At 40.0% G+C, this 25,077-nt stretch overlaps 1 protein-coding gene across 1 annotated transcript; it reads left to right on the top strand.

The window, feature by feature from the left end:
• Positions 1-3,702: 3,702 nt before the first annotated feature.
• F13B (coagulation factor XIII B chain) lies at positions 3,703-24,607 on the top strand. Its single transcript, XM_005897213.3, has 12 exons — positions 3,703-3,766; positions 6,220-6,420; positions 8,577-8,762; positions 10,466-10,642; positions 11,007-11,183; positions 14,404-14,583; positions 14,672-14,857; positions 15,746-15,928; positions 19,741-19,941; positions 20,783-20,965; positions 23,215-23,428; positions 24,574-24,607. The coding sequence occupies exons 1-12, from the start codon at positions 3,703-3,705 to the stop codon at positions 24,605-24,607; spliced, it is 1,986 nt and encodes a 661-aa protein (XP_005897275.2).
• Positions 24,608-25,077: the final 470 nt, after the last annotated feature.

Here is a 25,077-nt window from a genome sequence, read left to right as displayed (position 1 = left end):
ATTTTTGTTTATAACAATTAAAGACTAAGACATTTAAGAATCTTTACTGATTAAGAAAATACTGCCTGTTGGCTAGCTTGTTGCTAGTAGCTAGGCTTGCTAACAGGCTTTATTTTAATTTTTATATTGTTCACTCAGTCAAGAACGAATGATAATCTTCTGTAGTTCTGCTTTCAATGAAGAGGGAGAACTCCGATGAAAGTACTTTACTTATGACTTCTTAATCAGAGGTAAAAATAGTGCAGATAAGTATTTATTTACAATTTTTATTTGATCGTATATGTATTTGTTGCTATGTGTAAAATATTTTGGCCTACGTAAAGGAAGAAAGAAATAGTCCAAAAACTTGCTTATTTCTAGGAATACTTATGGGGGCCTATCTAAAATAGTGCTTCTTCATCTCACATAAAGTATGGACCCTTTTTTTTCCCTCCAATTTTGCAAAAGCCTACTTCAGAAACAAGTCTTAGAGGGTAGAGTTTTATTCTATGAATAACATTCTACCATTGCTACAGATAACTTTTATATTTGGTATACTTGTGGTTTATTTTCAATTACCCGAATGAGGAGGCATAAGAGACATGGGTTTGAGCCCTGGATGGGAGAGATCCTCTGGAGGAGGGTATGGCAACCCACTCCAGTATTCTTGCCTGGAAAATCCCGTGGATAGATTCTGTAGTCTATGGTGTCGCAAAGAGTTGGACATGACTGAAGCCACTCAGCACCCACACACACGCACCTAAATGAGAACAAAACAGAATTTGATCTAACATTTGCCTTTCCTTTGCCAAAGCATCATTAAGCTTCAACCTGCCGAGCATCGTAGGCATATTAGAAACAGGCTCTTCCTGTTGTCAGTAGTCGTGACTGATCCTTATTGAGGTACGTTCAAAGAATAGTCCAGTGACTTTTATGTTATGTTCAGTTCAGTCAGTTCAAGTTCAGGCACCCAGTCATGTCCGACTCTTTGCGACCCTATGGACTGCAGCACGCCAGGCCTCCCTGTCCATCACCAACTCCTGGAGTTCACCCAAACTCATGTCCATCGAGTCGGTGATGCCATCCAGCCATCTCATCCTCTGTCGTCCCCTTCTCCTCCTGCCCCCAATTCCCCCCAGCATCAGGGTCTTTTCCAATGAGTCAACTCTTCTTATGAGGTGGCCAAAGTTAGCAATGTTATTAAAGACATAGGTTACTCAGTGTCTCCCCCTACTGTTACTTTCTCTGAGACTCTCTCTGCTCCATGGCCACTTTCCTACAAGCCCTCTCAATGCCACGTGTGTCCTCTCTGCTCTAAAGTAGGTGATGACCTCCTGGACAGGCAGCAGCCCTCTGCTTCCCTCACATGCAGGCGGCTTTTGAGTGAAAACCCACCGTGATTCGTAGCCTTGCTGTCAGCATGCAGATGTTCGCTCTTCAACAACCTCCATCCTCCACATTTTGAGATGCTCTTTCTTTCAGGGTTTGAGGTACACAATATTTGCCTTGCCCAAGACTCAAAATGTACACCTAAAATTTCTACATTTCTTTGTAAATTTCAAGTCAAAAAATAATCTGTAAAACTGCTGAGTAGAATTAAGGATATATTTGCTTTATTTTTTAGAGGAGCACACACAAATACCATTTACTTTTCAATGTGTCAAAAAAGGACAGGCGGATAGATGAATAAAGACATGATTTTATAAGTATAATACAATGTTGATGGTAGAATCTAGTGGGGAATGTTATGTTTGAAACTGTTCAAATTAAAAAATAATCAAAATAAGCAGAGGCCATCTTTATACCTTAATTGGAAGTCACTTAGATGTACAGGAAGAGTAGAATGGGTAGGTAATCTGTGTCACATTAGCAAAGTGGAAAACTACTCAGGGAAGGAGTAATTCACTATAGCCCCAGACCAGGGTGAATCTCACAAGCACAGTGTTAAATGAAAGAAGCCAGATATTAAAAAAAATACTCTGGGATTTCAAAATGTAGGATAAAACCGGGCTTCTCAGGTGGTGCAATTGATTAAGAATCTGCCTGCTCAACACAGGAGACACAAGAGTTGAGGGTGCGATCCTTGGGTTGGGAAGATTCCCTGGAGCAGGAAATGGCAACCCGTTTCCAATATTCTTGCCTGGAAAATCCCCTGGACAGATGGGCCTGGCAGGCTACAGTCCATGGAGTTGCAAAGAGTCAGACATGACTGAGCACGAATGCACTACAGCCATCACAAAATAAAACCAGGCAAAACTGACCTATGCTGTTAGAAGTCAAAATTGCGCTTATCCTGGGAGTGGACCTTGGCAGTGACCTGGGGTGGGAGGGAATCAGAGAGGTGGTGCATCCTGTCTCTTGTTCTGGGTGCAGGTTCACAGGTATGTTCAGCTAGTGAGACTCTGTTGATCTGTGTAGAAATGGTTCATGCACTTTCCTATTGTATTTTAAATCAATTTCCAAAATTGAAATAATAGGACTTCCCACCTCACAGTATTATTTTGTAGTTTAAACTAAAGCCCTTTAGAATGTAAACTCCATGAGGGCAGTCATGAGAATCTGGTTTTTTTTTTTTTTTTTTTTTACTGTTATTGCTGACTTTAAAAAACACACGATGTGGGGGTTGTGAGTTCAGTTTTATTGGGGCAAAATGAGGACTAGAGCCCAGGAGACAGCATCTCAGACAGTTCCAAGAAGCTGCTTCAAGCAGGTAGCAAGGAAGGTGAGTATATATGTGACTTTTGGTGAAGGGAGAGTACATGCAATCAAGCCTGTATTTTTTGCAGAAGGTTTCTGCTAGTCACGAAGAGTAGATGTCATCATGCAGGATCTCAGTGTACTCCTGGATATGAGGAGCTATACTATTTGGGCTCATAAAATCAGCTCCTGAAAATATCTATCTGACGACATGTTCTGCCAGTTTTCCAGAGCACAGAGTGCCTCATGTCTGCTCTCCACCCTGAGCTCCCTCCCAGGGGTGTTGCAAGTCAGCCCCTGCAGCAGCACAGGATTTAATCCTCGTGGAGGTAGAGGGCAAATGCCAAGGGCCAAATGGCAAGTGCCAATTTGGAGCTGACACTACAAACGCAAGACTAAAGAAGTCCTGGCATACACCGCACTCTCAAAGCACTTCTCAAAATTCAGCACACTGCTTGTCTCATCACCTGCCACAGGATACAAACTCTCTCAACATGAGACTTTGCAAGCAATAATAATAGTCTATCACCACTCAAAACAAGGCCACTTTTCGCTTTAGCAGCTCTGCTGCTGCTGCTAAGTCGCTTCAGTCGTGTCCACACTATTTTCATATCATGGATTCATTAACTCACAGACCTAAGTTCAACCCATCAATTGATCAATGGTGGTGAAGAAATCAATGGCGACCGGTGAACTTTACTCCATGGACTTACAATGGGAAGTTAAAGTTGAAAACTTAGCCTGCATTTTAAGCAGCCTGGGTTAATTATTTTGCTTTTCTTACTGTTGCCCTTATTGGTGATCATGTTCTAATTGATCTGTGGCATGAAAACTACTGTCCATTAACATGGTTGGGTATTTTTAGTATTATCCTAAGCTATTTTAAATCAATTATAAAGGTTGTTACAAAGGGACTTAGATGTTGTAAATAATTAACTTTTTTCCCATGAGAAGTATTGTGTACTTAATGAGGAGTCCTTAAGTACTTTTGAATGGTGAAAACCTCTATAAAACACACCACAGAAGATGAGGTCAAAAAGCTTGGCTTTGATTATCATATTAATCATCTCAGGAGAACTCCATGCAGAAGGTAAAACTAATTTTTAACATTCTTTATTCTCTCAAAATTATAAATGGAAATTCTAACATTACTTCTCTTGAAATTTGAATATAGTCTTTCATTTTTATGTATCAATATTATAAAAAAGATTCTTATAAGTTGTAATAATATTTAGACAAACTTTTTGCTTTGGGAAAAACTACTAAACTATTCCTAAACTAACATAACTTAGAAATCCAAAACAAGACAAAAAAAAAAGAAAACCTTTAGCATCTCTAGTTTTGAGGGCATAAGAGACCAGGCTATAAATATCTTAAAGGATATTTTAGGCTAAAAGTATCACCATTTGAAGTTGCTGCTGCTGCTGCTAAGTCGCTTCAGTCATGTCCGACTCTGTGCGACCCCACAGATGGCAGTCCACCAGGCTCCCCCGTCCCTGGGATTCTCCAGACAAGAATTCTGGAGTGGGTTTCCATTTCCTTCTCCAATGCATGAAGAGAAAAGTGAAAGTAAGTCGCTAAATCGTGTACAACTCTCAGCGATCTCATGGACTGCAGCCTACCAGGCTCCTCCATCCATGGGATTTTCCAGGCAAGAGTACTGGAGTGGGGTGCCATTGCCTTCTCCCCATTTGAAATTAAGTTAACCTTAATTCTAGTTTTAGACTAGAATCCATTCCTAACACTGCTAAGCTTGTATAATTTTAATTCTCTATCCTTACAGTGAGAGCTTAATGTGGGAAATTTGAAAAAGAAAAACCACAAATCATCAGCAAGATTTTTGATTCTTGATGCCTTGATTTTTATCCTAATTTATTCTTTGGTTGAAAGATACTAGAGGGGGTTGCCATTTCCTCCTTCAGGGGATCTTCCCGACCCAGGGATTGAACCCACATCTCTTGCATCTGCTGCATTGGCAAGTGGATTTTTTTTTTTAATCACTGCATCACCTGGGAAGCCCTTGATTGAATACATTAGGTAATATAAATAATTAGTAGGACCATACGATTGAATAAACAGGACACTTCTGAGAATGAAAGTGGAGTTTAGGAATACTCATGGAGGAGAGCAGGGCTTAATCGAGACTGTCCAGAAAACGGTACCTGTGGACTCCCTGTTAGAAATCTTCCTGCCCACACTGCCTCATGTGGTGAGGTGAGTGTGAATGAGGCGGGCAGTGCACAAGTGTGGGCCCTTTAGGAGGGGTTCACGGTGTTCTTGGGCTGCAGGGATGAGAGACCAGGCAGGTCGCTGAGTACCAGCAAGAGGAATAAACAGAGTAGGAAACCACGGCCATAATGCTCTTTTTTTTTTTTTTTAAATTTTATTTTATTTTTAAACTTTACATAATTGTATTAGTTTTGCCAAATATCAAAATGAATCCACCACAGGTATACATGTGTTCCCCATCCTGAACCCTCCTCCCTCCTCCCTCCCCATACCATCCCTCTGGGTCGTCCCAGTGCACTAGCCCCAAGCATCCAGTATCATGCATCGAACCTGGACTGGCAACTCGTTTCTTACATGATATTTTACATGTTACTATGTCATTCTCCCAAATCTTCCCACCCTCTCCCTCTCCCACAGAGTCCATAAGACTCTTTTAAAACACCAGAGGGAATTTGTTGACTAAAATAGCCTACAGATTATCTATAACCACTTTTAGTTGAATGCTGCTACTGCTGCTAAGTCGTTTCAGTCATGTCTGACTCTGTGCGACCCCATAGACGGCAGCCCACCAGGCTCCCCCGTCCCTGGGATTCTCCAGGCAAGAACACTGGAGTGGGTTGCCATTTCCTTCTCCAATGCATGAAAGTGAAAAGGGAAAGTGAAGTTGCTCAGTCGTGTCTGACTCTTAGCGACCCCATGGACTGCAGCCTACCAGGCTCCTCCGTCCATGGGATTTTCCAGGCAAGAGTACTGGAGTGGGGTGCCATTGAATAGCTTACTACAAATTTTCTGCCAAAAGAGGTTTTGCAATTAAAAGTATGAAATAGAATTCATCTGATTTGATGCATTTAATTCTACAATAAGATAATTTTATATGAATAGTTTCCTTTTATTTTTCTGTCTCATTAGGGAAAAAACAGCTGATATAATTGTCTATTAGCAGTACCGTGAGACATTGCAATATTCTAGCTAATTATGTAATTAGTGTGTGGTTATAATCTTCTTTCACACAAAGAAATGTCCGCTGTGTTCTGTTTCTCTTAGAACATGCTGCTTGACAGAGTTAGGGGGAGCTTCTCTGAGGAAGTGGCCTACTCAGACTAATTCTGATGATTGAGAGTTGGGGTTTCTAGCAGATTAATTCTGATTGAAAAGTATTGTCACAAAAGTACCTTAAAACGTTAAGTAATAGAAAGTAAGTACTGGCTAAAGTGTCTGCAAACACTGAATTTTAAAATGTATTGTCACTTGGTCACACATTGTATGGTTTTAAATGCATTTTTCAGTGTGCAGCTTATTCTTTACTCATTTCAGAGAAGCCCTGTGGTTTTCCTAGTGTGGAGAATGGGAGGATTGCCCAATATTACTATATTTTTGAAAGCTATTACTTTCCAATGAGCATAAACCAAAATCTGTCATTTTCCTGCTTGGTTGGTTATACGACTGCAACTGGAAAACGCGAGGCGCGGACCACGTGTACGGCGGCAGGCTGGTCTCCAGAACCACGGTGCTTCAGTAAGTCAGTGGTGGGGCCGCTCTCACGTGATAACTCACAAACAGCTTAGCTGGTAAAACTAGGGGCCCCAGAGGGCAGGTGTCTGAACCTTTCGGTAGGTAAGGACAAAATTATCGGCCCTCGGTCTTTTTTACAAAATGAAAGCAGATTCTGAAATTCTGTAAATCATGTTTTTCACTAACATGTTGTCTTCCTTATCTTTCTAAAAGCAGTGTTATTTTTGGCAGTGCGGGGTCTTCCTTGCTGCCTGGGCTTTCTCTAGCTGCCGTGAGTAGGAGCTACTCTCTAGCTGTGGTGCGTGGCATTCTTATCGAGGGGGCCTCCCTTGTTTCAGAGCGTGAGCTCTAGGCACACAGGCATCCGTAGTCGTGGCACGTGGGCTCAGCTGTTGAGGCTCCTGGGCTCTAGACCACAAGCTCAAGTGGTGGCTCATGGGCTTAGTTGCTCCTCGGCGTGTGGGATCTTTCCAGATCAGGAATCAAACCCATGTCTCTTGCACTGGCAGCTGAATTCTTTACAGCTAGGCCACCAGGGAAGCCCCCTTATCTGTTCTTAATAATACTCTAGGAAGAGAATAAGGGCAATTATTTAAATTGTTATCATCACATGGCAAGGAACAGACACACCATCTAGTTACTTTGGGGAATGAGGGACTTATACAGAGAATTTTGCGGGAGCCAGAAAAATATCTGATGCTGGCCTTAGGAAGTATAAGGTTGTTACTCTAGTATTTTATCATTTGCAAGACTCCCCTCTCCTTTGTATGACTTCTCCTTGCATAATATCCGTTGAACAATCTGTTTTTCTGAATTTTTGAGTTCACATTCGTGGAAAGGAAATCTGATTGGCAGAACCCAATATTTCATGTCAGGCTACACTAGAAACACCAGAGATTATCAGCTGGTTTCCAGGGGGTCCGGTGACCTCTCTCTGTTGACACAGTTCCCAAGCTCTGTTTTGCAGAGTAAGGGGCTTTGGTTGAGTCAGTTTCATTTAGATGTTTATTTATAGTGGTTGATATGTCCAGTAAACATACCCATGTGGGATAATTATCCGTTCCATGACTTGTGGACAGACCACCAATTTAAGCATTACACTTTTTAGTGTTAACACAGATCATAGATTAACTGCAATAAATGAACCTCATTCATAACTAGAGGATACAAGTAAATTAAACATCTGAGATGAGATGTTGTGAGAGCAGTGAAGTAGGAGCTGGAAGAGGATGAAGAGGGTCAGTACTGCAGCGTCAGGGTTGAGACACACCCTCTGCAGCCAGACTGCTCTGGTGGATCCGGCTCTACCACTGGGAAGTGGCTTAAACATTCTGGGCCGGACTTTCTCATCTATAAAATGGAAATCACGCAACTTCAGCGAGATAATCTGTATAGAGTGCTTCCACACAGAAAGTATGACATACCTAAACGATACTAACCTTGGACAAATCTCTTTCACCTTTCTGAATTGGTTTATTATAAGGGTCCATTAATCATGCTCAAAAACTGATTGAACTGCATTCAATGCTAAGATAAATGTCCTATTCAATGTATCACTGTCCCAAGTATTTACTAAAAATTAGCTCTGTGAACTCGAAGTAGCATGTCTGTGACTCAGTCACAGTCTACATAGACTGACTAAGGAGTCTTACTGTGCTCGTAGGCAATCAGAGGTTGAAAAAATAGATGAACACAATTTTCACAATAAATTGTCTGCAGGATTATATAAGGATTCATAGAGTAGGTGCATGTGCTTTAGCTACATGATGTTAAAAATTATCAAATGCAGTGGACTCAAAAGTATTAGGAAGTAAACCTAAAAGAAAATCCTTCTATTTCCCATTAATGATAATTAAAAGCAGATCTCTGGATATATTTTCTAAAGTAGATGAGGTAGGGGTGGGGATGACTGTGAAAATCAAAGTCAGTGCATACCAAGAATTTCAGTATCAAACTGAATCAGGTTTTAAAGAGATACTTCCAAAATTAAATTAAATCAAGGAATTGTGAATTCCTTAACATTCACAAAAAAGGTGAATTTTTTTTCTCCTTAAAACTCCAAGAATAACATTAAACTTTTGCATTGTTAGTTTTACAACTTTTTGAAAAATAAAGCTTAATTTCATCAATTTAGAAAAGAAATATTTTTCTCCCCACAGAAAAGTGCCCTAAGCCTGACTTGAAGAATGGTTACATCTTTGATTCAAAATTATCTTACAAAATACAAGAGAACATGCGCTATCGTTGCACATCAGGATACAAAACCATGGCAGGGCAGGATGAAGAAGTGGTTCAATGCCTTGCTGATGGGTGGTCTCCCCAGCCAACCTGTAGCAAAGAACATGGTACGTGTTTAAGAATCATCTCCTAAAACCTGAAGACAAGAGCTTGGGAATTTAGTCAGTTTAGTGCTTTCTTATAGTGACAAGTGTTTTTATTGAAATACAGTTTATTTTCCAGTATATCTGCCAATGCGGGAAGTTATTATGTTGTTTCCTTCAAATGTTGGGTGTTTCCTTCATCCAAGGGACCCCATTTTCCACAGCACACTGACTCCAGGAATTCCTACTTTCTGCTAGTAAAAAAAAAAAGAATTTATGTAAGATAAAAGGAAAAACCTTAATGAACCTGCTTTTTGAAACATATATAAATGATTTCCTTCATTAGACAAGAATTTGAAATAATGCACATTACTTTATTCTGAAAGCCAATATCAGATAAACTGAAAGCAATCATTTGAATACATGTGTGTGTATATATATATATGTGTATATATATATATATATATATGCATATATAAAGAGAGAAATGCTGGACTGGATGAAGCATAAGCTGGAATCAAGATTGCCAGGAGAAGTATCAATCACCTCAGATATGCAGATGACACCACCCTTATGGCAGAAAGTGAAGAGGAACTAAAAAGCCTCTTGATGAAAGTGAAAGAGGAGAGTGAAAAAGTTGGCTTAAAGCTCAGCATTCAGAAAACTAAGATCATGGCATCTGGTCCCATCACGTCATGGCAAATAGATGGGGAAACAGTGGAAACAGTGGCTGACTTTATTTTTGGGGGTCGAAAATCACTGCAGATGGTGACTGCAAGTCATGAAATTAAAAGACGCTTGTTCCTTGGAAGAAAAGCTATGACCAACCTAGACAGCATATTAAAAAGCAGAGACATCACTTTGCCAACAAAGGTCCATCTAGTCAAAACTACGGTTTTTCCAGTAGTCATGTATGGATGTGAGAGTTGGACAATAAAGAAACCTGAGCACCAAAGAACTGATGCTTTTGAACTGTGGTGTTGGAGAAGACTCTTGAGAGTCCCTTGGACTTCAAGGAGATCCAACCAGTACATTCTAAAGGAAATCAGTCCTGAATATTCATTGGAAGGACTGATGCTGAAGCTGAAACTCCAATCCTTTGGCCACCTAATGCGAAGAACTGACTCCCTTGAAATGATACTGATGCTGGGAAAGATTGAAGGCAGGAGGAGAAGGGGACGACAGAGGATGAGATGGTTGGATGGCATCACCGACTCAATGAACATGACTTTGAGTAACCTCTGGGAGTTGGTAATGGACAGGGATGCCTGGGATGCTGCAGTCCATGGGGTCACAAAGAGTCGGGCACAATTGAACGACTGAACTGAACTGAACTGAACTGATGTATCTATCTATCTATCTATATATATACATGTAGTTAGTGTGGTGTTAGCTATTTAAATTACACAAACTTGCAGATGGGACATCATCAAAAACTTGCTAATGCACAAGCCTTCTGTTGAATTGTGGCCTTTGGCCAAATACTGCAGAGTAGAATTTGAAGGATGGAAGACCAGTAGGGTTAGGACACAGAGTGCATGAAAAAAGGGACTGAAGAGACAAAGACAAACTTGGATTATTTTTCAGTTTTGCTGAGAGTTGATTCTGTCATATGTTTGTTAAGATTCAAAGTAAATAAAAGTTGAAAATTTTTTGAGATTTCCTTTTAATATTCTATATTCAGGGATGAAGTCCATAAAACAAATGACTTTAATTTTTTTTTTTAGAAACATGTTTGGCCCCTGAATTGCATCATGGAAATTATTTCACAACACAGAAAACATTCAAAGTGAAGGAGAGAGTACGATACGAGTGTGCCTCTGGGTACCACACAGCTTCTGGGAAGAGCACAGAGGAGGCGGAGTGCCACCCGTACGGATGGGCCCTCACCCCACAATGTACCAGTATGTTCTCCCTTTGAAGACAGCTGCTTTCACTCTGAAAAAGTCCCTCCCAGAGATGGGTGCAAGTTGTTCAGCTAATTATGTTCCTTTTTCCATAATTTTGCTTTTTTTGCTTCTGATTTTAATGATGTTGACAGTAGGCTTTCCTCATTTCAAGCTCTCAAAGAAGAAAGAATCCTTTTAGCTCAGATACTTGAAATGAGTTTATTGATATTTAATAAATGTATAAATTGACCAGCTTTGCTGTGGATAATAGCAAAGTTGCTGAATTCGAATTCAGATGTGGCATGTAAGTAGTAAGTGGATTTTGTTCTAGCAGGAAAAATAACACGTCTTTGTTTTTTATTTGTTCTTTAATTTTTAGAATTAAAATGCTCTTCTTTAAGAGTAATTGAAAATGGTTATTTTCATCCTGTAAAGCAAACCTATGAAGAAGGCGATGTAGTTCAGTTTTTCTGTCATAAAAATTATTATCTAAGTGGCTCTGACTTAATTCAGTGCTATAACTTTGGTTGGTACCCAGAATCTCCTGTCTGTGAAGGTAACTTTTAAAATTTCATTCACAAATAAAATATTATATCTGAATCAGCTTTAATTTCTATAAAAATGTCTCTAATGATATGTAAGAACTCTTCTAATTTCTATTTGTTAAATAAATATTGTCTTTTAAATTACTGCTATTTTCAGCAATCTTTAATACGTTTAATCTGAGTATATAATTAATATGCTTAATTTTTATGTTAGTCTGTAGAGTGGATATAGCTTTTAAATATATTGTTAAAAATCTGTAATAAATTGTAAATCTTTTATTGTAATGAATCCTTTTTCTTATTGGCAATTAACTAGATCCATTGTGCCAGGTGGCAGCCTTGTAAAGGTACTTTCTTATTACTGGGCCATATATTCCCTGATGTGAAAACACAGACTTCAAAATAGTGGGACAAAGTGCAGAAAAAGCAGCACAAAGTTACCAAGAGTGAAAAAGAAAAACTGAAGTCATGCTGTAAGAGCTGCCCTCACATGGGTCATCTATGGTTTCATTTGTATCACTGGCTGTGTTCTGGCAGGTGGGATGATTACCTGTTGCTGCTGCTAAGTTGCTTCAGTCGTGTCTGACTCTGTGCGACCCCATAGACGGCAGCCCACCAGGCTCCCCCATTCCTGGGATGGAATGGGTTGCCATTTCCTTCTCCAGTGCATGAAAGTGAAAAGTGAAAGTGAAGTCGCTCAGTCGTGTCCAACTCCTAGCGACCCCATGGACTGCAGCCTACCATGCTCCTCTGTCCATGGGATTTTCCAGGCAAGAGTACTGGAGTGGGGTGCCATTGTTAGGAGACAGCAATTCAATAGTCATGTAATCACACTGCAGTGTTCCATGAAGAAAGTTCTGGTCTAGCAGAAGAAAGAGATACAAGAGAGTAATTGATACAGTGTGAAAAGTGGTATCATAAAGTCAGGTATAAGGTGTTCGAACAAACACTGAAGGTTCTGACTGATGGTGTGGGACCACATGTGCAGAGGTGGTGGATAATGTCTGATCTGGGCCTTAAAAGATAGGTAGGGGTTGGAGGATTGGGAGGGGTGGGGACATATAAAGGGCTTGATAATCTCTGTTTTCTCTGTAGTGTAGAAAATACAGCCATTACTAACAGGCAGGACAAAGGCAGGAAAGGAAAGCTTGGAAGAGAGTAGTGACTATTTGAAACAGTTGCTGGGAAGAATGAAAGCTGAGTGACCAGGGGTTGTGTAGTGGGATTGCTCCAAACGGCCAGTGTTCTCTAATTGCACTGAACAATGATTTTAATTTCTTTTATTAAAAACATCCTTTCTAAAATTTTGCAGTGGTGCCTAACAGCCCTGGTCTAACAGTAGAGAGAAAGATTGTTAGCACATTTCCTATAGCATATTATTTCTGAACTTAATGGCAGGGTCTTCCCTGGTGATCCAGTGGTTAAGAATCTGCCTTCCAATGCAGGGGATGTGGGTTCAACCCCTGATCTCAGAACTAAGATCCCACATGCTCTCAGGCAACTAAGCCCACACAGCACAGTTAGAGAGACGCTCAGGTGCCCCAAGGACGAGCCTGAGAGCCACAGCAATGAAAAGATCCTGCCCGCTGCAGCCAAGACCCAGTGCAGCCGAAATAAATAACATTAAAAAAAATAAATGGCAAGCCTACCTGCTTATTACTTATTCCACACTCCTCTACCCGCACCAAAAACTGGTCAGATGCCAACGTCCCTGTTACTTTTTTCTAGTAAATAGTCCTTAGATGTAAGATGGGCAGTGTCGTAATCTGAGTAACGCCTCCCTGCCCCTCCCATCCCCCAAAGATACTCATATCCTATTCCCTGGAACCTGTGAATGTCCCCTTATGGAACAATGGGGAATTTGCAGATGTCATGGAGTTAGGGATCTTGAGATGGGGATAATATCTGGGATTATCCACGTGGGCTTATGTAATTGCAACCGCTATAAGAGGAAGAGCGGGATTTGACTACAGAGGATCAAGTAGAAGAGGTGACAGTGGAAGCAAAGGTTGGAGTGGAAAAGGAAGCAGTCAGGAGCCAAGGCTAGCTGGCAGCCCCCAGGCGCTGCAGAGGCAGACAAGCCATTTCTTCCCTAAAGCCCCTGGAAGAATGCCGCTCTCCCGACACCCAGATCCCAGCCCAGGAAAGCCGATTCTGGGCTTGGGTTTCCAGAACTGTAAGAGACTACACATGTAGTATGTCAAGCCACTCCATTGTGGTAATTTGTCCCAGCAGTCATGGAAAATGAATATAGTCAGTATTTTAGAACAGTTAAGAGAAGGAGATTTTAATTCATATAGACACAGGTTCAGGAATGCCAAGATCCACCACTTATTAATAATTTACTTACTTCTTAAGTTTGAGTTCCTCTGTCTATAATATGGGAGATGAAATAGTCCCTACTTAACAAAATTACTTTAAGATTAAAGGAGATGATGAACGTAAAATTCTGGCTCTTTTTTTTGTGTTCTATTGCATGAACTTAACAGCTTAAACCCTGGAGATGTAAATGGCAACCCACTCCAGTATTCTTGCCTGGGAATTCCCAAGGACAGAGGAGCCTGGTGGGCTACAGTCCATGGAGTCCCAAAGAGTCAGACATGATTAAGCGACTGAGTAACAGCTTAAGACCACATACAAGTGTGGGTCAGCCATAGCTGTGTGTCCACGTCTGATGAAGCAATAGGCAAGCCGCAGTGTCATCTGAGGCTGGACAGGGGAAGAACCTTGCACTCAAGCTTTCTGTGATTTGCGGCAGGTTTCGGAGCTTGGCGGCTACTGAGCCGAGGGTCTTAGTGCCTGCTGGCTGCCCCCTAGAGGCAGCCCTGTGCCCCCTGCCCTGTGGTCCTCCTCCCTCTTTGGAAGCTCACAGACAGGCCAGCTTCTCCTCCAGATCAGTAGGGCACAGAGTCTCTCGGGACCAAGGGCCTCCCACACTGTGCTGCATGAGCGTGTGTGCGTGATCACACCTCCATCCTTGTGGCTGTGTTGAACACAGTCACATCATCACATCATCTCCGCTGTGGTCATCGCTTAGAAGCAAGACCCAGTTCCTGCTCCTGGGGAGGGCATGACTCGAGGAAGTGACTGTCAGGATGTGGGAACCCAGGGGGTGACCCCAGTCTGCCTGCCAGACTTCTTAGGGTCCTTGGCACAGCCAATGTGCTTGTGAGATCTTGACTATTATTTCTGGTGGCTATACGACTAAACACCCTGATGTTTTTCCATAAGGAAGAAGAAATCGGTGTCCTCCTCCCCCTCTGCCTCTGAACTCCAACCTTCAAACATACTCAACCACCTACCGGCACGGAGAAACAGTTCGTATAGAGTGTGCACTTAACTTCGCCATGCAGGGAGCAGAAGAGATACGCTGTGAAAACGGGAAATGGACGGAGCCTCCCAGATGCGTTGGTTAGCGGCACCTCGACTAAGCTTTCCCTGACGAGAAACCTGCGTGTAGAGCTAAATGGTCTCTTCTCTCTCAATTGTCTCCTTTCAGAGGACAAGCAAAGGATGACATGTGAGGCCCCGCCGTCGGTGGAGCATGGCACGGCAACCCCGTCCTCTGAGGTTTATCACAGCGGGGATAAGGTGGCCTACGTGTGTGAGAGGGGCTATCACCTCCGTGGACCAGGAGAAATAAGGTGCAACCGTGGGAGATGGACCCTTCCCCCTGAGTGTGTCGGTATGTGTGCTGCGTGTCATATCCAGAGCTAAGCCTAGCATTTTCATTCTCTTTGTTTAATCCACACGCTTATAGCAATAGTCCGTTGCTTAGAAGAGTTTGAAACGCACAGATACAGCACCTACTCTGCCATTTTTCTGAAGCATATGAAGCTGTCTGTAGATTCATATTTTTAATCCAGTATAAAGAATAGGAAAGCAAACAATTTTTGAATGTCCTGATTCTAATATTTTTGCATCTGGCCATTCTGACTCCCCCACCCTCTGAGCCATAAACCTGGCCTTTCATTTAACTCAAGGACATGACCAGGTTACAACTCCGGGAGGCCACCCTTCCCGTCATCCTCATTTCTTGGCCAGGTCCTGGAGAGACCTCCACATATTTACCAAGGATAACTATTGCATAAGAGAAAAGCTGCTAAAGATGCTAGAGAAATTAGAAGAGTAAGAGCAAGACTCTTAGTGATAGAAAAATGGAGCTTGTCATCCATGGGTTAACTGAGATCTGAGATGAAGAGGGAGGAGAAGGGAAAAATAAAACAGGGTAATGACAAACGACAGTTTTAGAACCGACCATAATCTCTAGGTTAAAGAACACTCTTTACCTTTCCACACATCTTAAGAATATCTATAGCATGATTCCTTTGTAAGCCAGAAAAGTAAAAAAGACCCATACTTGCTCTTCAGCAAAACATTTGCTGTATTGTCTTGCTTAGTAAATTTTAATAATATGTAGCTGAATGATATTTCTCTAATTTCTGATGAATTCAGGAATCAATTGTCCTAAATTACATAGTACAAACATTGAAGGACTATTGTCTGGGCAACTGTATTATGCCATTATGTTATTATAAGTTCATGTTAATCTAAAAGTAACCTCTTTTCTTAGAAAATACTGAGAATTGTAATCCTCCACCTGATGTAATAAACGGGGCTATTATTGGTGAATTATTGGCAAGCTACCCAACAGGATCCTCTGTGGAATATAGATGCAATGAATATTACTTATTGAGAGGAGCAAAAATATCTCATTGTGAGCAAGGAAGATGGTCATCACCACCTGTTTGCTTAGGTAAGATAGAGAACACTTTGAATTAAAACAGATTTTTCTCCTGCTTTATTGAGATGCAATTGATATATAGTATAGATTTAAGGTGCACTGTGTGATGATTCTATACACAAACACACCATGAAATTATTACCACGACAAAGCTGGCTTACATATCCTTTACCTCGAGTAATTTAGGGGGCTGTTGTCATGATGAGAGCATTTAAGATTCTCTCTTGGCATCTTTTAAGTGTACCAAATAATATTGTTAGCTATAGTCGCCACAGGGCTTCCCAGGTGGCACTAGAGGTAAAGAACCCCCCTGCCAGTATAGGAGACATAAGAGATGTGGGTTCAATCCCTGGATCGAGAAGATCCCCTGGAGGAGGAGATGGCAGCCCACTCCAGTATCCTTGTCTGGAGAATCCCATGGACAGAGGAGCTCGGCAGGCTACAGTCCATGGGATCACGAAGAGTCAGACATGACTAAAGCGACTTAGTGCGCATGCACACACAAGCCTGTCCCAACCACCTTACCTAGAAGCGTAACCTCCCTTCCTCCAGCTCTGTGACAGCCCCTCCCCTCCACTCTGCATTCTTCTACTTCACTTATATACGTCTTTTAAAGATGGACAAACAAGATCCATATATTTAGTATATTTATTGTTTACCGTATTGCATTTCTCCCAGTTGGAAGGCAATCTCCATGAAGTCAAGGAGCTTTGTTTTATTTGCTGATGAATATCAAGTGACAGGTGTCCCATAAATATAACGCAATAAGTACATTTTCTGTTTGAAGGTTTTTATTTTATAGAAAGGAAATCATGACGAATCTAAGGGTTGCTGGTCCTAAACAATATTTTTAATGTTTCAAATTAAGTGGTTTTAATTTATGGTATCATTTCAGTTCAGTTTAGTCGCTCAGTCATGTCCGACTCTTTGTGACCCCATGAATCACAGCATGCCAGGCCTCCCGGTCAATCACCAACTCCTGGAGTTCACTCAAACTCATGTCCATCGAGTCAGTGATGCCATCCAGCCATCTCATCCTCTGTCGTCCCCTTCTCCTCCTGCCCCCAATCCCTCCCAGCATCAGGGTCTTTTCCAATTAGTCAATTCTTCGCATGAGGTGACCAAAGTACTGGAGTTTCAGCTTTAGCATCATTCCTTCCAATGAACACCCAGGACTGATCTCCTTTAGGATGGACTGGTTGGATCTCCTTGCAGTCTAAGGGATTCTCAAGAGTCTTCTCCAACACCACAGTTCAAAAGCATCAATTCTTCAGCACTCAACTTTCTTTATAGTCCAACTCTCACATCCATACATGACCATTGGAAAAACCATAGCCTTGATTAGATGGACCTTTGTTGGCAAAGTAATATCTCTGCTTTTGAATATGCTATCTAGGTTTGTCATAACTTTTCTTCTAAGGAGTAAGTGTCTTTTAATTTCATGGCTGCAGTCACCATCTGCAGTGATTTTGGAGCCCCAAAAAATAAAGTCTGACACTGTTTCCCCATCTATTTCCCATGAAGTGATGGGACCGGATGCCATGATCTTCGTTTTCTGAATGTTGAGCTTTAAGCCAACTTTTTCACTCTCCTCTTTCACTTTCATCAAGAGGCTTTTGAGTTCCTCTTCACTTTCTGCCATAAGAGTGGTGTCATCTGCATATCTGAGGTTATTGATATTTCTCTCAGCAATCTTGATTCCAGCGTGTGCTTCTTCCAGCCCAGCGTTTCTCATGATGTACTCTGCATATAAGTTAAATAAGCAGGGTGACAATACACAGCCTTGACAAACTCCTTTCACAATTTGGAACCAGTCTGTAGTTCCATGTCCAGTTCTAACTGTTGCTTCCTGACCTGCATACAGGTTTCTCAAGAGGCAGGTCAGGTGGTCTGGTATTCCCATCTCTTTCAGAATTTTCCACAGTTTATTGTGATCCACACAGTCAAAGGCTTTGGCATAGTCAATAAAGCAGAAATAGATGTTTTTCTGGAACTCTCTTGCTTTTTCCATGATCCAGCAGATGTTGGCAATTTGATCTCTGGTTCCTCTGCCTTTTCTAAAACCAGCTTGAACATCTGGAAGTTCACGGTTCAAATATTGCTGAAGCCTAGCTTGGAGAATTTTGGGCATTACTTTACTAGCATGTGAGAAGAGTGCAATTGTGTGGTAGTTTGAGTGTTCTTTGGCATTGCCTTTCTTTGGGATTGGAATGAAAACTGACCTTTTCCAGTCCTGTGGCCACTGCTGAGTTTTCCAAATTTGCTGGCATATTGAGTGCAGCACTTTCACGGCATCATCTTTCAGTACTTGAAATAGCTCAACTGGAATTCCATCACCTCCACTAGCTTTATTTGTAGTGATGCTTCCTAAGGCCCACTTGACTTCACATTCCAGGATGTCTGGCTCTAGGTGAGTGATCACACCATTGTGATTATCTGGATCATGAATATCTTATTTGTACAGTTCTTCTGTGTATTCTTGCCACTTCTTCTTAATATCTTCTGCTTGCTTCTGTTAGGTCCATACCATTTCTGTCCTTTATCGAGCCCATCTTTGCATGAAATGTTCCCTTGGTATCTCTAATTTTCTTGACGAGATCTCTAGTCCTCCCCATTCTGTTGTTTTCCTCTATTTCTTTGCATTGATTGCTGAGGAAGGCTTTCTTATCTCTCCTTGCTATTCTTTGGAACTCTGCATTCAGATGCTTATATCTTTCCATTTCTCCTTTGCTTTTCACTTATCTTTTTTTCACAGCTATTTGTAAGGCCTCCTCAGACAGACATTTTGCTTTTTTGCATTTCTTTTCCATGGGGATGGTCTTGATCCCTGTCTCCTGTACAATGTCACGAAGCTCCGTCTATAGTTCATCAGGCACTCTGTCTATCAGATCTAGTCCCTTAAATCTATTTCTCACTTCCACTGTATAATCATAAGGGATTTGATTTAGGTCATACCTAAATAATCTAGTGGTTTTCCCCACTTTCTTCAATTTAGGCAATAAGGAGTTCATGATCTGAGCCACAGTCAGCTCCTGGTCTTGTTTTTGCTGACTGTATAGAGCTTCTCCATCTTTGGCTGCAAAGAATATAATCAATCTGATTTTGCTGTTGACCATCTGGTGATGTCCATGTGTAGAGTCTTCTCTTGTGTTGTTGGAAGAGAGTGTTTGTTATGACCAGTGCGTTCTCTTGGCAAAACTCTATTAGCCTTTGCCCTGCTTCATTCTGTACTCCAAGGCCAAATTTGCCTGTTACCCCAAGTGTTTCTTGACTTCCTCCTTTTGCATTCCAGTCCCCTATAATGAAATGGACAACTTTTTTGGGTGTTAGTTCTACAAGGTCTTGTAGATCTTCAGAGAACCATTCAACCTCAGCTTCTTCAGCGTTACTGGTTGGGGCATAGGCTTGGATTACCGTGATATTGAATGGTTTGCCTTGGAAATGAACAGAGACCATTCTGTCGTTTTTGAGATTGCATCCAAGTATTGCATTTCGGACTCTTTTGTTGACCATGATGGCTACTCCATTTCTTCTAAGGGATTCCTGCCCACAGTAGTAGATATAATGGTCATCTGAGTTAAATTCACCCATTCCAGTCCATTTTAGTTTGCTGATTCCTAGAATGTCAGAGGTTATATGAAATATATAAATTCACTTGATAGTAATGTAATATATATTTTATTGTCTATGTGAAGAGCTTTAATAATACAAAGTGGTAAATATAAAATACTGCTTTTGATGCCTATCATAATTTTATTGTAAAAATGTATCATTCTCATACTTGTAAGATGAGAAAAGAATTTAAAACAGTTTTTGTTTTACAGAGCCGTGTACTGTTAACGTGGGTGACATGCGCAGAAATAACGTGGAGATGAAGTGGAATTATGAGGGAAAGATCTTACATGGAGATTTAATTGATTTTGTATGTAAGCAGGGATATGAGTTGTCTCCATCAACCCCACCCTCTGAATTATCTGTGCAGTGTGATAGAGGAGAAGTGAAATATCCTTCGTGTGTTAGAAAAGGTAAACAACAGTGCTTCCTGACTTCCCTGATGGTCCAGAGGTGAAGGCTGCATTCATTTCACTGCAGGGGCCTCAGTTTCCGATCCCTGGACCAGGAAAGTTCTGCATGCTGCAGCCAAGAAAGCAAACAAACAGTGCTTCCTGACATTTTCCTAGGTGACCAATATCACAGGTGATCAATATGGTTCAGAGGATAACACCTACCACCCTCATCATCCAATCTATAAAACTGGGAATGAGCTGATCAGTTACCAGTCAGCACATACCCTTAAATAGGATGACGTGAGGACATCTTTTAACTTCATAAGTCAATTTTATAAAAGGAGAAATCAAGAGATTTTGAAAATGTCACCAGACTTTCAGAGGATGGATCACTTTCTTGTGGGCAGCCAGTAAGCTTGTAAAGCTCACCTCAGGGTGAGCCAGAGAGCATTGTCTCAGAAGAGAACTTGAAGTAGAGGGAGAGAATTTGTGGACTCCTTAGACAGGGGACTGTCACTTTTAATAAGGAAAAAAGGAAGAGAATGCATTCAGAAACATGGCTTCAAGACAGATCTTACACGCTTTCACTTTTGGAAGACAGAAAGGGGAAAAGTAAAATCATGATTGTTATACTTGGCTAGTTTTAAATGCGTATTTAATGCTATGAGATTCTAATTGCAATCATAAATTTTATGTATGACGTGACGGCAGAAAATGCTTTTGATATTTAAAAATTACTTGAGAGTTGTCTTAAAAATGCTTTAACATGAAATATCTTGTTTTATTTCTATAGCAGCTATGAAAGCACTGGCCACCTACTGTAGCAATTCATTGTGGACTTTAATAATTATTTTTGCAGAATCTAAACGAATGTGTGCATCTCCCCCAGCTATTAAAAACGGAGTTATTAAGAGTTCAACACTCAACACCTATGAAAACGGTTCTTCGGTGGAATACATATGTTTCGAGCACCATTTCCTCCAAGGGGCTAGGGAGTCCTATTGCTTGGAGGGGGTGTGGACTACACCACCTTCATGTTTGGGTATGTAGTGCTACATGTGTCTCTATTTGTTCAAATTGAGCCAGACTTTCCACATTCTCTTCTCTTTGAGTTGATATAACACCAATATAGGATGAGATGGTTGGATGGCATCACCAACTCAATGGATATGGGTTTGGGTAGACTTTAGCAATTGGTGATGGACAGGGAGGCCTGGCGTGCTGCGGTTCATGGGGTCGCAAAGAGTCGGACACAGCTGAGCGACTGAACTGAACACTAATATAACACTTAAGTTTGCATTTGTTTTATTTTATTAGTGTGCCTGTTTATTTACTGGTTTCTACTCTTTGCTCTAGATCTGGTTATTGTGTGTGCTTATTCACTCAGTTGTGTCCAACTCTCTGCAGCCCATGGACTGTAGCCTTGCAGGCCCCCCTGTCCATGAGATTGTCCAGGCAAGAAAACCAGAATGGGTTGCCATTTTCTACTCCAAGGGATCTTCCCGACCCAGGAATCGAACCTGTGTCTCTTGCGTCTCTTGCACTGGCAGGCAGATTCTCTACCACTGGTGCCACCTGAGAAGCCCCAGGTGATCCTCTAGATCATCAGTAACGGGAGTCCAGCCCTCCTAACACGGGCTTTTTAAGTACAAACCATGCATCAGGTACGGGGTTAGTAGGACCTACAGGGTGTATAAGCCATGCGGTATGTGTGACCAGGCTAACGGCGGGCATCGTGTTATTGGTGCTCGTAGGGAAATGCGGACAGCAGGAACACATATAGGAATGGCCTCCTCGATCTAAAAGGTGAAACACGGTCATGCCTCGTTGGCAAGGCATCCTATGGAAGCGACAGTATTTCCCAAGATTCTCAGGAGGCGTAAAATAACATATTTTTAAATAAAAAGAAAAATTTCTTTGTGTTTATATCTGACTTTTTTTATTCTCTTATTATTTCACTGTCTTGGACTTTTGTACAAGGCTGAATAGAAGAAGTGGTGTGTATCCTTGTATTCCAATCTTATAAGTAAATCTTCTAGTATTCTTCTTTAACTACAGCGTTACAAATACTTATAAAAATCAAAGATACAGAAACCACCTATTTCTATTTTGTTAAGAGTTTAGAAAAACCTCAGTGTGTTTAATTTAGCTGTATCTGTAGAAATAATCATATGATTATTATCTTTGCTCTTTTCCCCCTGGAATTACATTGCTTCTTTTTGAAGGTTAAAGCATGTTTGCATTTCTGTAACAAATCTGACATGATTGTGATGAATTATGCTTTTTATATACTGCTGAATTTTATTTGCTAATATTCTACTTATGATTAATGTATCTTTGTCATGTGAGAGATTATGTTTGTTATTTTTGTTTTGGGTTAGTTTCTGCTAACCTCATACAAGCTGAAAAGTATTCCCTCATCAATTCTCTGGATTTTGTCTGAGTGATACTATTTCTTTCCTAATAATTTTAAGAATTTATCAGAGATATCACCTGAGCCTTGAGGATTTTTTTGAGGAAAGATTTCAATGACAGCTTCAGTTTATTTAATAAATACCAGGTTATTATCTCTTCTCTCAGTTTCAGTAGGAAGTGGTTTGTATTTGTCCACTATACCTAAATTATCAAATATGTTGACATAATGTTCATAACATCCTTTTACACTCTTTTTAGTGCTTTAGTGATGTGTCTTGTTATTACTGCTATGAAGATGTATCTCTTTCTTGTCATATCTTGCTACAGCTCTATAAATTTTATTAGTCCTTTCAAGAGCCAATATCTTCATTTTTTTGATACTTTCTTCATATGTTGCTGTTTAATTAATTTGTATTTTTGTCTTTATTATTTCCTCTCTTCCACTTTCTTGGATTGAGTCAGTGTCAGGAGTCCAGCTTGTTTCTACCTTTCCATAAAATACTATCTGTCCAGCAATCACTGGTTTGTCCCATGGATGTTTTATTTGCATTTTCTGAAGAAGAAAAAGGAAAAAAAACTATTTCAATGACTATTACTACTGATCAATATTTTCTAAAAACATCTTTTTTTGCTGTCTTTGAAAACCTTAATGGCATAAAACTCAGTAACTGGTAGGATGTACCCTTTTTCCAAATTCAAGGCAACAGAGATAAATAACAGACGGCTTTCTGTGAGCTTTAAACATATTTTCTAACTTGAGTATTAGTTCCAACTAACTTACTTACTGCTCTAATGCCTGGGAATTCTAAGGTCGTTATGAGAAAATACAATGGCTAATACTGAAAGGCATCAAGATAGTTTTTGTTTTTTTTCCAGAGCCTTGCACATTATCTTTTGATACAATGGAAAATAATAATTTACTTCTGAAATGGAATTTTGACAATAGACCATATATTTTCCATGGCGAGTATGTTGAATTTCTTTGTAAGGGAGATACTTATATAGCTGGGTTTCCGGATCCTGTATCTGAATCCCGAGTGCAGTGTGACAGAGGACAATTAAATTACCCAAGATGTGTTCAAAGAGAAAGGTAAGAAGGAGTTTGTGCTTCCAACTATTTTTTTTTTTTCTATTCAGATTGTTATTCATGAGATTCATTATGCTATAAATTTCAGACATATTAGATTCTGCAACACTCCTACTTTATGGTCATTTAGAGGGGGAAAATGTTTATATTTTTTTAAAGCAAGCAAACTTCAAGAAGCATTAACTAATTCAACAAGCTTTCTGGGTGGTCTAAGATCAAAGTCCCATTTGCGATTTGGTACTTGTGACTCTTTGGCAATTGGATAAATATATCAATTTATATGAGTCACATCTAAATGTGGAAAAATTAACCTATATGTTCTGAAATAAGAGAAATCACATTTTCTACCATTTTCCATAGAAGTGCATGTATAAGCAACAGTGATGGGAAGCACAGCCGGATGAACTTTCTCCTGAGGGAAAGCATGTTAATAACAATGATGAGTCTGTGGCATTTATTTTCAGGAATACATTTCTATATAAGAATTTGGAAGTTTTTTCTGAAGTGCTGTTACATAGCAATTTTAAAATATATTTTCTACTACTTGATCAATGGAAAACAATCCCATTCTTTTTTTTTTTTTTCCAGAAAAAAATGTTAAAATAATGCAATAAAATAATAGAATTAATTTTATCAGGTCAGAATATTGCCCCCTTTGAAGATACATTGTAAAATGGGAATTATACTCTATAACTAAGAATATTTTAAAATTACTTAATGGCCAAGTACATGTGGTACTCTTCTAGTGATTATAATGAGCTATATGAACTACATAAGAAGCATTCACAAGACACATAGGTGTAAAACTTTTTTTTATTTTTTATTGCAGTGAAAATCAGAGTTGAAAAATTTATGTGCTAGTTAAATATTTCATTACATCTTGCATTTCCCATTTCTAAGACAAAAAAGAATATGCAACTTGGAAAAATTGCAGAAAATGGTGTTAGTGTAGTTAATGACATTGAGTTTTTAAAAAGAAATTGGTGGTATAATTTATCAAGGATGGTTACTTGCTTTTATCAGTATCTCATTAAAACAAGGACCAATTGTATGAAATAGTGAATGGTTAAGATTGTAATAAATACTTGACCAGAAATGATGCTTATTTCAACTCCTTCCCCTTTTTCTCTTTTTTCATTCTTATCAAGGATGTTGTCTTATCAAGAACCCTTAAGGACATAAAAATGAATGGCATAAGATGAACAGCATTTGACACACTATAAAGTGTTCTATAAAGCATAATTGTTAGAAGAAAACTGTTGGATAAAAACCTCTAAGTTTTTACTTGCATGAAGATTTGACTCTAAACTGTTTACCCAGGATATTTTCTATAAATAAAAGCCAGATATATTGTTTTATTTCTAGTTTGGTTGACTTGCCGTGTGACTTCATCTTTGCTGAATGTCTTCCATCTGTTAAAAAATCGATGTACACATCAAAATATTTCTGGTTCCTAAAGCCCATTCACTGGGCTATACTGTCCTCAATATATGTTCAGGAATTCACATTTGTCTTTGTAATCTTTGTTAATATTAGTGTTTTCTGTTACTTTTAGTTCAATATTTATGTCAGTACAAAAGAACCAACCTCACTAGAGCTGAGAAACTATACATTATGTTAGAGGATTTACGTTATCAAATGCAGATGAGACT

Source organism: Bos mutus, chromosome 16 (genome assembly GCF_027580195.1).
Source record: "Bos mutus isolate GX-2022 chromosome 16, NWIPB_WYAK_1.1, whole genome shotgun sequence".
Taxonomy (NCBI): Eukaryota; Metazoa; Chordata; class Mammalia; order Artiodactyla; family Bovidae; genus Bos; species Bos mutus.
This window is presented reverse-complemented; position numbering and strand designations above follow the sequence as displayed.